A 12,860-nucleotide genomic window follows, 5' to 3' on the forward strand; every position below is an offset into this window, starting at 1 on the left:
CAGGCACTCATCATGACAGTCTCAGTAGCCTCATCACTGAGGAGAGTCTCAAAAGGCAGGCAGCAGAAGATCCTCCTTTCTGTGTTATGCTTCTTTTATAAAACTGGTGGGTTGGTATTATCTATTCAAGTCCGAGGCACCCCGAAAACGTTTCCTTACAACAAGGATAGCTCATGGCTACATAATGTGTCTGGGAAAATCCATTTTGCGCCTTCAGAGGGAACAGGGAAAGTTGTCAGGGATGGTAGATAATATTGGCATTACTTCCATTCAAATGGCCCAGGTGTTTAGACCCTTGGAGTCCAAGCAACAGTACATCACTGATGCTGAGAACTTTCCAAAAAAAGCCCCACCCCTAAGTCAATAGAAGCTTTAGAATATATGCTGGCCCATCGTAAGTGTTAAATAGAAAACAGGAAACTCTGCATAACTTTTTGTCACATTCCTTGACATGTAGTCTTTGCCAATTGAGTCTTAGAAAGTTTGCAAGTAGAACTTAAGTGATTTCTCTGCTGTACAATCTGCTTTCACTGTGACAAAATCCTACGTGGAAAGTAACAGCATACACTGCTGGTGTCTTTGAGACATCCATTTTAAGTATGTTAAAAGTATGCCAAGGCTAGTTATAATGTTTAAAAGGAGATAGTCAAAAGCCAATCACTCTTGGTGGAGGGAGACAATCTTAGCAGATATGTAAGAAGGTTAACCTTGATTTGATAGGTCAAAACTAGCACTTTGAATTGAACCCAATAGGCAGAGTGGAGTGTTGATAAAGAGCATCATCCTTTAAAATAGACTAGATTAGTAAAAGGTTTGATTGCTGTTGTCTAAGGTAACTAATTGTAGATATAAATACAGCTTAGATATTAACCGGTGTGAATCCATGGAATATCATACTCACAATTCCAGGGTATGGTATTTCAACTATCTATGCCATATTGGCCTTTAAACAAAGTTGTGTTGTGACAGTTGCACTGTCAAATAAGCATGAAAGACTCCACAGCAGTGAAGTCAAATTTTGAAACATTGAAGTGGCATTGCCTTTGGTACAATCCCCATCCTATAGACATACAAGCTGACTCAGTAAGATACAGGATCAAGCTGCTAATCTTGCTAACAAAGCAATAGTTGCCTATCACCTTTGCAGAAGGTTCTTTCTATCAGTTGATACTTCAACCTTCATGCTGCCATATTGAATTAAGAAAAACAATGCTAGTGTTTAAATAGATTGCCAGGAATCCATTTTTCTGAAGTGTTGAGCAAAGCAAGCCTTTGATAAAGTCATTGCTGAATTGTGTTGCAGGAATATGTTCAGCATTTGTCTCTCTTTTGTTTCTCAGTTGAAAAAGCACCGTTTATCAGTTGGCCACACAAACAGCTTTGTGAAATCGGTTGTGAACATGGCAGATACAGTAAGTATAATTCACAAGCTGTTGTCTTGGATGTATTGTCCACCTTATCACAAAGGTAGTAATTTCAGGTCATGGGGTAAGATAGCAGTAGTGTATTTCTTCATCAGTGTCAGTTTAGTCTGACAATTGAGCATGGATGACTAGCAAGTAGAAGTCCCAGTTATCTCCGTGCACCATTAATATATTTAAAATTGCACTTGTGTTTAAACTTGTTGAATCAAAGCTTCCATGAGTTTGAAGTATATTCCATTTAGAAAGAGAAATGGTATTTTTGGATGAAATCCTGTCATCCTTATCCTATATGTACAGCCATCTAGATAAAGCACTATGGAGCAGGAGGGAAAGAGGTTGGGATGCCAGGAACTGGCATATCTGGATGGCCCCCTCTCCTCCCCTCCTCACCAGCAAGCTCCTTTCTCTCCTCTCTGAGGTGCTTTTCTGCATTCAGACAGGGAAGGAGTGCTGTTCTTTCTGTGTAGGCTGTGAGAAGGGCAGGGCTTGGATATCAGGGCCCAAGCCCAGAGACTAAAGCATCATGGTGCTGGAAATCTGAAGACTCTAAGGGCCTCTCAGATGATGTGAGAAGGCCAAAGGATTATGCCATTATTCTGTCATAAAAGAGATGAGAATTATCCTTCATCAAGTAATGTTTTTTATGTTCAATATCTCCTTAGCTACATCTTCTTTTTTCTAAAAAAAACCAAACTTGATGATTGTTCATTTTTGTAATGCGCTAGATCTATCAAGAACAACTGAACACCAGGATAGTCTTGGTTGCCATGGAAACCTGGGGTACAGATAACAAGTTCACCATATCTGAAAACCCACTGGTGACTCTGCGTGAGTTTATGAAATATAGGCGAGATTTTATCAAAGAGAAAAGTGATGCGGTTCACCTTTTTTCGTACGTAATTTCGTATTATTTTGTTACCATTTGGGGTGGTGCAGTCTGAATTGCAAGTACCCTTGCTTGTACTAGATAATATAGTGCTCTGTTGATTTAAGCTTAGTGTTATGTTCTTCTGCTTTAATATCATGGTCTTATTTCCCTACTCCTCTGGCGCTGTTGAAAGATCAAAAGCTTTTGCTTCCATTTTCATTTAACTATGTTTATTATTCTGTCTAAATCAGGATCTATGGTTAATCTGAACTATGGTTTAAGCAAATAAACCAGGATCATAGATCACAACTGAAGTTGGTTAGTTTTCCTAAGTTATTGTTACAATTAACTGCAGTTTGCCTAGATGTAACAGGTGCCTGAGGCTAGTTAAAAAAGAAGCAAATAGCTTTTGATCTTCCTTTCATAACTGTGCTGGAGAAGCAGGGGAATTTATGAGTCCAAGTTTTGTTCTTCTAATGGTAAAGTATAGTTTCACATTACATCGGAATGCAGGCATTGTACACTTGTAATTGACTTGACCAAAATATACTAGACTGGAAATGAATGAATACACCTTTATTTTCTTTATGACTAGTCAGTGAGAAATTTGTGGGCCTCTTAATCAATTGAGCCCAAAGAGTAGTTTCTATAATATCCATTTGAGTAACCAATATTGACTACAGTGTATTTTGGAGTAATCCAAAAAGTCCTTTGATTTCACCTCTAAGCTATTTCTGAGGACAACCCATAGACCCGCAGACCAGTTTGTTTAAGTCTGGCTATACTCCAGTAATTCACAAAATGGTACATGTGTCTCTGATTGGTAGGGTGAAAGGGGTAAGTGGGTGCCTCCCTGCCCATGGCTTACCTCCCTTCTGCCAGATGTTCTCCCAGATGCTTTTCTTTCTCCTCAGCTAAGCTCCTTGATACTGGAAGTGAGCTTGCCTAGTGGAAAAGTATTTGGAGGAAGACACTATGGGGAGGTGAGTGGTGGGCACAGGGAAGGCTTTGCTCCTCTCACATACCCTTTTTATTCTTAAAATTGGACTATGATTTATGCAGGGCTTTATATGTGACTAAACCAAATGTCTGTCAGCATCGCCTTTCACCTTAGGTTGTTGTGACAACTTGCCACTGCTGTTCTTTTAAGAAATTTTAAGACAGAAACAAAAGAATAACAAAAGTAATTTGAACACACATTTACTGTATTCCGAAGTATTTGTTTTCAAGGCAGTGACTGTGTTTTCAAAGTTCTTTGACCACATTTAAAATGCTACTTCCGTCTTCACCCAAAGCAACCCTTGTCACAGGCTTTTGGGAGCGACTTCGGAGATGTTGGTAAGACCTTAAATTAACCAGACCCATCTCCATATACCTGGACCAGGCTGATCTTGGTTCTGTTCTAATATTCTTGTGCCTTATGTTCCAAGGGGGTAAAAGAGGCATCATATTTAGACTTCTCTTGTTTGTCTTAATTGACCTACAACTTAAGGTAGGATCTCTCTCATCCTGTCAGTTGAGGTTTTGCCAGGGTTTAGGTGCTCCTTTCAAATAATCTGATTCCTACAAGTGGTGTTGCATCTCTGCAGGTCATCTTATTGATCTCTACTAGTCCCCATAACATGTCACATATAGAATCCAGACCATACAGAAATAAGCTGTGTCAAACCCACAATGCTCTGCTTTTTAGGCTATTGCTTCCCACGGTTTTTGGCCTTATCACTGAAGTTCTGAATCTGCAGAGTGGAAGGGTGCCCAGGCAGATGTATCTTTTATCTCCTGTGAGGTTACTGTAAAACTCCTTCTGTCATGAGTGGCCCTGTTTCTGTCAAGAAAAAAAAATATAGTTCTCAAAGTACTGCTTGTTTTTCTCATTGTTATTTCTCTGTGTGTGTGTTTTAAAGGGGGAGTCAGTTTCAGAGCAGTCGCAGTGGGGCAGCCTACATTGGTGGCATTTGCTCACTCCTGAAAGGTGGCGGTGTGAATGAGGTAGGTCTACGAAACTCTAGAGAGACAATATGACAGGTGCATCCTGCTGCAGCATCATTTCTCAAAACTATCTCTAGTTCTGCTCCAATGAAACAATGCCATGTGGGCTTCTATGTTTAAAGAGCCAAGATTTCTTTCCATTGTGCATAAGAATCTTCCAGGGAATTGGGGGATGGGGATGGGAAATGCACCGGTTTTCCTCCAGGTGCCTTACCAGGATATTTGGGGACCATACCTTGGGAAAGCCTCAAGTACTAGTCCTGAACTTAAAGAACCTCTTTCAGAAGAGCGTTCAGACGGGCATCCAATCCTCTTGAGCTGGAAGTTCCATGACTTGTTTTAGGGATGGTTACAAGGAAAACTAGCTTGACTGCTCCTCCTCATTTACAGAGAAGTGGGCTCTTCTTTTACACCCCATTTCCTAAGTTCAGAAAGCCCGGGGCTTTCCCAGAAAGGATCTGGCTTTGTTGTACTGCTGTCTTTGACTACCGATAATACAAGGAATGTTGCTGAAGTTCTCTCTTGTCACTCCCACGGATCCTAAAACTGTCTACAAATTTTCTTGGAAACAAAATTTGGCATGGGATCAGATCTGGTGTGGTGGAGCTGGCTTGAAGTGAGAGGAGAACTGGACTAGGACTGTGTTGTCAGAGTCTTTAAATTTTTGCCTCCATTCATTCTTTATTGGAATTAGTGTGCCTAATGGCATAGGTACCATATGGAGATTTTCTTTTATTGCAAGTAGCATTTGTTGAGCTCCCTCACTTAGACTGATACTGAGCAAGGGGGAAGGATGAAACCCCGCTTCCCCACATGCCAAGACTCCAGTCCAGGTTGCACCCCACATAGTGACACCATCCTTATTTCAAAATCTGGCACACCAGATGTAATCATATAGAAAAGGGAAGCTGTGAAGGCTTGGAACGGATCTGGGGGAAAAATAATTTCCCCTGAAATAACAATAATAAAAGAAACAGAAAAAACAAGGAGAAAGAATTTCCATGTTTTTCTGGTTTTCTGCCTATTTTTCCTAGGATTTTTCCCTTGATCTTTACATCTCTGGACAAATGTCATGTATGTAACCTGTCCTGCTACTTCCGTTTCACAGCTTGCTCATTATAGCTGCCATTTAGCCCATGCTCAGAAGTGCTTTCAGTGGGTGCCATCCTGTGGCCTCCTGATGCTGTCTGGGGGGACCTTTCCGAGTCTGAGCATCAAGATGATCTTAGTGCTTTGCCTCCACCAAGATTAAGACCTGCCTGCCTCCTTCCAGCAGGCTCAGAAAGAAATGCACCAGCTGCCCCCCCCACCAGCATCACAACAGTGCTTCTGAGAGGGAAAGGGGAAGTGCCAGGGAGGGGAAGGGGCTGGGGCTACATGGTTGTGCCAGTTCCAGCTGGTGCCCCAGTCTCCTACCTTCCCCCTCAATTTGGATGGCTAAAAACAGCCGTCCAGATGAAATGCAGGGTGCCAGGTGTGGAGGTGCTAGAGGTTGCCGCAGCCGTGCCTCACACCTTGCTCTGGATGCTTAGCAGCCTCTGAGCTTGGAGGTGCTCAGCATCTGCTCCATGACAATAGATAGCAGCAAAGTTTAGCCTGGAGAATGGATGCCATAAGCTTGCTTCAGTACAAGTACTGGCTTTTGCTTTAGGACCATTATTTTAAATTTTATTAAATGTGTGTACTTTCTTTGTAAAGCAATTGCTGTCTTTTTTTTTCAGTTTGGAAAGCCGGATTTAATGTCCGTTACATTGGCACAGTCTTTAGCTCACAATCTTGGTATTTTTTCAGACAAGAGAAAACTGCAGAGTGGTAAGGAGTCCGGATTGTTTTTCTTTTAAATTGTTTTTTCAGGCAGAACAATTAGTTCTTTGCTTCTTTAAAGTATTTGAAAAACTTTCAGATATTGTTTAAGCTTTTATACCACTTTTTTTACATGCCACTTTTAATATGTAAAATGGTAAAAGAATGAAGATGCACAATATATTTATTTATTTAAAACATTTCTATGCCGCCCCCATCGCAACAAAGCCTCGGGGCAGCTCACAACAAAAACAAAAACATACAAAATTATGCAAAAACAAAGTTATACACTAAAAATATTGAAATCCGGTGCATCTTGGCTTAAAAATTTTTTAAATCCTACATAATAAATTAACACTTAAAATAAGTTTTAAATAAAAAGGTCTTAGCCTGGTGCCGAAAAACAAATAATGATGGCGCCAGGCGGAAAGGGGGCAGTGTCATAATATAGTTAAGTGGCAGTGTCACAAACCATTTCAATAACACCAGCAGTAAAAGATTTAAATGTATAAAATAAAAACAGGCATATATCTATCCATTTAAAAGCGGATGGGAGGGAGCACCTGGGCATCCCATAGTAGGATATTCTAGAAGGGTGGGGCCGCCGGTGAAAAGGCACTACTCCTTGTGCCTGCCAACCTAATAGAGACGGCCAGTGCATATCCAGGCAGTGCCCCTGTAGCCAGCAGTGGGGTAGCAGCCAATGCTGAAGTGTGGGCACTTTTCCTAACCATCCCCTGTGGCCACACCTCCAAAATGAAACTTCAAAACTGCAGCCAGCCATGTTGCTCCATTGGTATCTGTGCATGTTAGTGTTTCTATTCTCTTCTGTATGCATTAGACAAGTCTTCCTTGCAATCAGATATTTATCCAGTTATATATATTGGCTCTTCCTGCCCCTGCCCCTAAATAAGGATGATGTATGCCTGAACTCATTAATGCTGGCATTATAGAGCGACAGCAAATCTACTAGCACAGTGGTCCCCAGACTTCTTTGGGCTGCTGCCCCCTTTCCTCTTGAGCAACAACCCCAGTGCCCCCACTCCTCTTTCTTTGTATTAGGTCTATTGCTCTACTGCAAATTTAAAACAACCAACCACCCCCTCGATCTTTCCACTGCCCCCAGAGGGCTGGTACCACCCACTGTGGGGATCACTGTTCTAGCATCTTTAACTGCAAGGCAAACTAATCAGTACTCCTCTGGAAATTAATATGGCAGTACTTTTGCATTTATATATTTTAGAATTGTGGGTTTTTCTTCACTTTTGGAAGTTTCCTTTTATGCAATTACCAATCTATTCTTATTTATGCTTAGGTCCTCACTCACTGTTTTGTCCATGATTGTTTTCTTCTATTGATAATGATGATTTAAAATATCAAACAAAGGATGGTTTATTTTAGGTGAGTGCAAGTGTGAGGATACATGGTCTGGATGCATAATGGGAGACACGGGGTAAGTATTTCTTTGGAAAAGCTTCTGTGCAGTGAAAATGTAATTATCACAGCATCAGAAAGAGCCACCCACTCATCACTAACAGAAAATGTAAAGCATTTTGCTAAACTGGCATCCAGTCATTTAATGTTGCGTGGACTGAGGCATCGTGGGTTAGATCCTGATTTGGGTGCATGTAACTGGGGCAGCAGAAGCAGACTTTCCCATCCCTTATTCATCACAGCAAATCCTCCTTCAGCATCCCAACATTCCTACACAGAGGGTTGGAAGACGCTACTGAAAAGGGCAGCCTGCTACTAGAGGAAAAAGGGTGTTACTGGAAATTGGGTAAAGACACCTTCTGTGAGCAAAGCTCCTCTCAAGGAAGGTGCCCCAGGAATTCCCACAATCCCCCTCTGCCTCCATGGCACATTGTCAAGGTCCCCTTGACATTCCATGTAGCTCTTTACAGGGTTTGGAGCGGCTACGGTGGAAGGGGCAGACTGCTTCTGCTAGTCTGGATTTGTGCTCTTAAATCTGGATTCAAGCCAAGGATAGAAATAGCTCAACGATTACCAAACTGCTAAAGGGAGACACAGGGTCCGACATGGTTCATCTTCCTCTACATGATTTTAAAGGGGCTTGGAGAAGATCGGCCTGGTGACAACTAATAGCTGTGACAGCTCAGTGATATCTTACACTCAACTGTCCTGAGATGTTATACATAAAGGACAGCATATGAAAGTTTTAAATAAGTAAATAAATTTCAAATAAACTGCTACCCTAGATTACCCCATTCCTGCAGAAGGCCCAGTGCCGCCATCAGTGGGGCAGCACCTCCCCAGCTTAAGGAGTTGGAGCACCCTAGTCTGAGCCGTGGTCTCTCTGCACTGTTGGAGCCAAGCCCCCGCAAACCACCAGCAGGACTCCTTCAACCACAAGATGCTCCTTCTAGTGGAGGCAGTGCTAGCCAGTTGCATCCCTTTTCACCCTCCGTCCTTCACTCCTGAGCCTACACTCGTCCATCTGTGCATCCACAGCTTGAGTGCCTCTTGGAGCTCTCCAGGTTTGTGCCTTGGACCAGAACTCTTGACTTAAGCTGTGGATGACTTAAGCTGACTTAAGCTCCATGCTTGGGCTTGAACCACCATCTGGCTGTGACAGCCACCAGGCAGGGAAGAAGAGGAGAATGCATGTGCTTCTCCAGTGCAGGAAGCTACACTAGGTGGATCAGGTGTCTCCAAGCATTTTGGGTTGGTGATGCATTTACAGTTTTGATTTGGTCCTTTGCCCACAGGACCAAAAACCATATACCACTTGTGTATGGTTTCACAAGTGGCTGCCATAAGTATTGGTTCATTCATAAACCAGCCACCAAGGTACACCGGGCTATTAACTAGGTCACTAAAAGCTCCTTTCCTAAAGCAAACTGATGAGACTAAAAGAGAGCGTGAGTGCAAGGCAGAGCTGGAGTCTGTTGTTCCCAAATGCAAAACTCTTCTTTTGAACCCACATGGAAGTGATGCTGGAGTGTTAAAAAGGGAATATTTAAAAAATAATCTTAAGAAAGTAAAAACAGCTGGGGCAAGGAGCCTGGCAAGCACCAAGGTAAGTGCTGATGGCACTCTGCTGGGGACATCAGGGTGTCCTCTAGGCCTTTGGCAGCTGCGTTCGCCTTGCATTTGGCATTTGACTAATGGAATAGGAGGAGGATATTTTTGAAGAGCTCTTCCTAGTTCAACATAGTTTGCCAAATAAGATGTAAAATCTGAACTAGTTCAGATCCTACTGATTAGGAATCTGAAAATAGATCATAGAGGTAACTGTGTATCAATATAGTTGACTTCATATTGCTTAACAACAAGTAAAGGGTTAAACTGAACTTAGCCTATTTTCCTCTGAGCTACGAGACTTATAAATGAAAGCATCAACTGCATGTTTAACATTAAAACATGAAGTATTCCTCCAGGCTAATCAATCTCTGTGAAGCATATGCATAATATAAACTAAATTCAAACCTCATGTAGGCCAAATTCAGACCTCACACATTTTTTCTGCTCCACTAATGATCCAAGATCTTTTTCTTATGTACTATGACTGTTTATTTTCTTGATGGCATTTTAAACTAAAATGCAAGGAACATCTGCTGTTCTGTGCACTGTTAGAAGTGAGCAAAACCACTCTAAGAGTCCCAGCTGTATCCTGTTCCAGCTTAATAATGTTTCTCCCATGCTCCAGATAGTTTGCAAATATGAATAACAGAAGCCAGAGAAAGGGAATTTTAATTAAATTATTTAGGATATTGCCCCAGAAAGTGTGAGTCATTTTGATAAGATTCTTCTTGTTCTTTTAATGAGTTGTAAAATAGCTTAATAAAATGACTGGCAAAAAGTGACTCTTCAGTCCTGCAGAAGTCCTTGAGGGTCATGAAATAACCCGCTTCCCTCTTTATCACAGCTATTACCTTCCAAACAAGTTCTCCAAATGTGATATTGAAGAGTATCATGAATTTTTAAATAATGGAGGTGGTGCCTGCCTTTTCAATGAGCCTTCCAAGGTAATGGTATTTTGATACTGCGAACAGTGATGTTTTCTATTGCTCTGCTCAGATTCTTAGCTCGGAATCACAGCCATGGTGCTGAAAGGCTTGCCAGGAAGCAAATGGAAGGTGGTGCAGTGATTCTTGTTATGTGCCACTTATTCAGGGTTAAGCTTAGGCAAACCTTTTTGGGCCATCAGTACATTTGGGCATTTAAGAAATTTTCCATGGGCACCGCAGCAAAATGTTAGCCATGGGAGGTATGGCTTATCGCAATGGACACCTAGTTGACTCAAAAGAGTAAAGGCAAGGCAGAGAATGGGCTGAGCCCCAAAATACTCCTCTCGCTTATCCCTGGTATTCACTAGCCTCCCTTCTACTTATCAGATGGAAAGACAGGAGAGGCTTTTTCTTTCCCCACTTCATTGTGTTGGTGTCTGGATCTATAGCAAAGGAAACCAATGGCTTGCAGTCATCCACGTTCTGCAGTTTTTAAAAATGTTGCTCAGCCTCATCTTTGGCCCAGAGTCATTAATCGAACATAAAGAGTGCAGCAGTCTTGGAAAGATCCCAGCTGCAGCTGAGGCATTTTTGGAATTAAGCTCAATGAAAAGGGTAAGGCATGCTAGTGGGTTCCGAGAGAGCCGTACAGGGCATTCAGGTACTCACAGGTACCACATTACCCTCTCATTTCTTAAACTTTTCAAACCGTAAGTGCATTATGCTACACCTGTGCTGGTTTCCCACGTTCTCTTTGTGTGCATCTGCTCAGTCATCAATTCAAAGGGAGACTGCAGCTAAGAAATTTGAAGATGGTTGAGACTGGGAAGGGCAGCAATGAAGGAAGCAGTGCAGATAATCAAATGTAAGGATATTGCAGTGGAGACTAAGGCCAAGATCATTCACGTGACGGTATTCCTGACCTATGTATAGGTGTGGAAGTTGGACAGTGAAGAAGTCTGGCAGGAAGAAAATGGATACATTTGAAGCATGGTGCTGAGGGAGAACTTTGCTAATAGCCTGGATTGACAGGAAGATGAACAAGTGGACCGTAGATCAAATCAAGGCAGAGCTTTCCCTAGAAGCAAAAATGACAGAACTGAGGTAGTCATACTGGAGACACATCTCGAAAAGGCAAGACTGAACTGGAGGAGATAATCATCCTGGGGAAATTGAAGGCAGAAGAAGGAAACGAAGGCCAAAGAAGAGCGATATTGACTCCACAAAGGAAGCTACAGCCTTGAATTTAGAACAGCGAAGCAGGGATGTCATGGATAGGGCATTTTGGAGAGCTTTCATTCATTGGGTCTCATCAGTCAGAGACAACATGAGAACAAATGCTGATTTTCCACTTTCTCCTACACCTAATTTCAGGTATTGGATTCAAGCTAAGTAACATGGATACATCACATGAGTGAGGCTAATTACTCTGTATGGCTGCATTCATACAACTGGTTATTAGTAATGGGAAAGTATGCTGGACCGTGCTATCCAAACACTTCCACCACCTGCCAGCCAAAAGAACTTTTGCACCTATTCCACTTCCCCCTCCTTAACAGACTCCTTGAAGAATGAAGAAGAGATGGAGGAAGCAGTGGGAAAACAAAGGAGGCCTGCAAGTGGAAACTGACAACATCCAGACCACCTGTACGATTCCATGAGTGAGGGAGGGCAGCTATGTAATAAAAAGCCTCATCTGGAAGCACCCTGTGCATCATTGCTTTCTTTTAGGCTGCCAAGAGTATGCTGTTAATTTTCCTGCTGGCATACAGACTGTCCATGAATCTGAGAGCTGCTTGCAGTTAGGGAATTTTCTTTCTCAGGAGACTCACCAAAATCACATAAATAAGCCCTGCTATACAATGACACATCTAGCACCTAATTCTGTTATTGGAGTGACTTGCATTTTTTCCAGCTATTCCCATAACAGGGATCAGCTGTCCATTTAAAAAAAATCTCCTTGCAGTTTTGGATTTAGGATGCTTGATTGCATGGAGAAAATGCCAGGCCCCGAGTCTCATTTTTATATTAGAAGTGCTGTTAGTTTCTGTTTTGTAGTTTGGCCCTTATGTATTAATGTAATTTTTAAAAAATGAAGAAGGAAGAATAGAACTTTGTGTGTGTTTGTGTGTGGAAATTCTGTGTGTGTGCATGCACACACTGATGGAATCTCTTAAGTATGTACACTCCTTTGGATCTTGGCTGTGGAAAAAATCTCATTGAGAATTTGTAATTCATGTCATATTTTTTCGTGGAAGAGTAATGATGAAACAAAAAAGTGCATCAGCTTGTTTCAATAGCTTATTCTACAGGGAGAAACCTAAAGCATAACCACCATAGTACAGTTGTAAGTGTTTCACCTAATGGAGCACAGGAGATATATATCCTGTGTGTGTTTGTGTGTGTGGCTTTTCTTAGAATACCCAATAACAGATGGAGATGATAAATCCCCTTTATTCAGGGATTTCTGTAAGTTAACATAAAGCTGCATCTATTTTTAAGTAAAAATCCCTTTCCCAGTAGTCTTAATCATTTGTGGTAAATAGAATTGTACATCTTTCACTTTAGCTTTGCTTTTCGTCACAGTATGATATCCCTGGTTTATCAGCTTCTGAAATTTCATTTGCCACCTTTTGTTGCACGTGCAACTTTTTCGTTTGCATCGCTTGTATTCACGTGTCACACTAATAGCAGTTTAGTGCAATGGGCATAAACTGAAAGAAGCCAGAGTGGTCTGTGGATTTGCAGGTCGCCCCCTCGTCTCATTCTGCGTGGTTGGGATAAAAAGTTTGGAAGCGTTTACTT

The 12,860-nt window shown here is 41.8% G+C and overlaps 1 protein-coding gene across 2 annotated transcripts in view; it reads left to right on the forward strand.

Annotated features, from left to right (window-relative positions):
• ADAM22 (ADAM metallopeptidase domain 22) overlaps window positions 1–12,860 on the forward strand; it is a 135,084-nt gene that overhangs the window by 80,753 nt on the left and 41,471 nt on the right. For both annotated transcript variants that reach the window (XM_044425179.1, XM_044425180.1), the window contains exons 10-15: window positions 1,341–1,412; window positions 2,150–2,316; window positions 4,197–4,281; window positions 6,003–6,093; window positions 7,486–7,537; window positions 9,974–10,073. In XM_044425179.1, the coding sequence (XP_044281114.1) occupies window positions 1,341–1,412; window positions 2,150–2,316; window positions 4,197–4,281; window positions 6,003–6,093; window positions 7,486–7,537; window positions 9,974–10,073 (567 nt within the window). The remainder of the gene's footprint in view (window positions 1–1,340; window positions 1,413–2,149; window positions 2,317–4,196; window positions 4,282–6,002; window positions 6,094–7,485; window positions 7,538–9,973; window positions 10,074–12,860) is intronic.

Source organism: Varanus komodoensis, unplaced genomic scaffold, assembly GCF_004798865.1.
Source record: "Varanus komodoensis strain SLA01 unplaced genomic scaffold, ASM479886v1 scaffold15, whole genome shotgun sequence".
NCBI classification, from domain to species: Eukaryota; Metazoa; Chordata; class Lepidosauria; order Squamata; family Varanidae; genus Varanus; species Varanus komodoensis.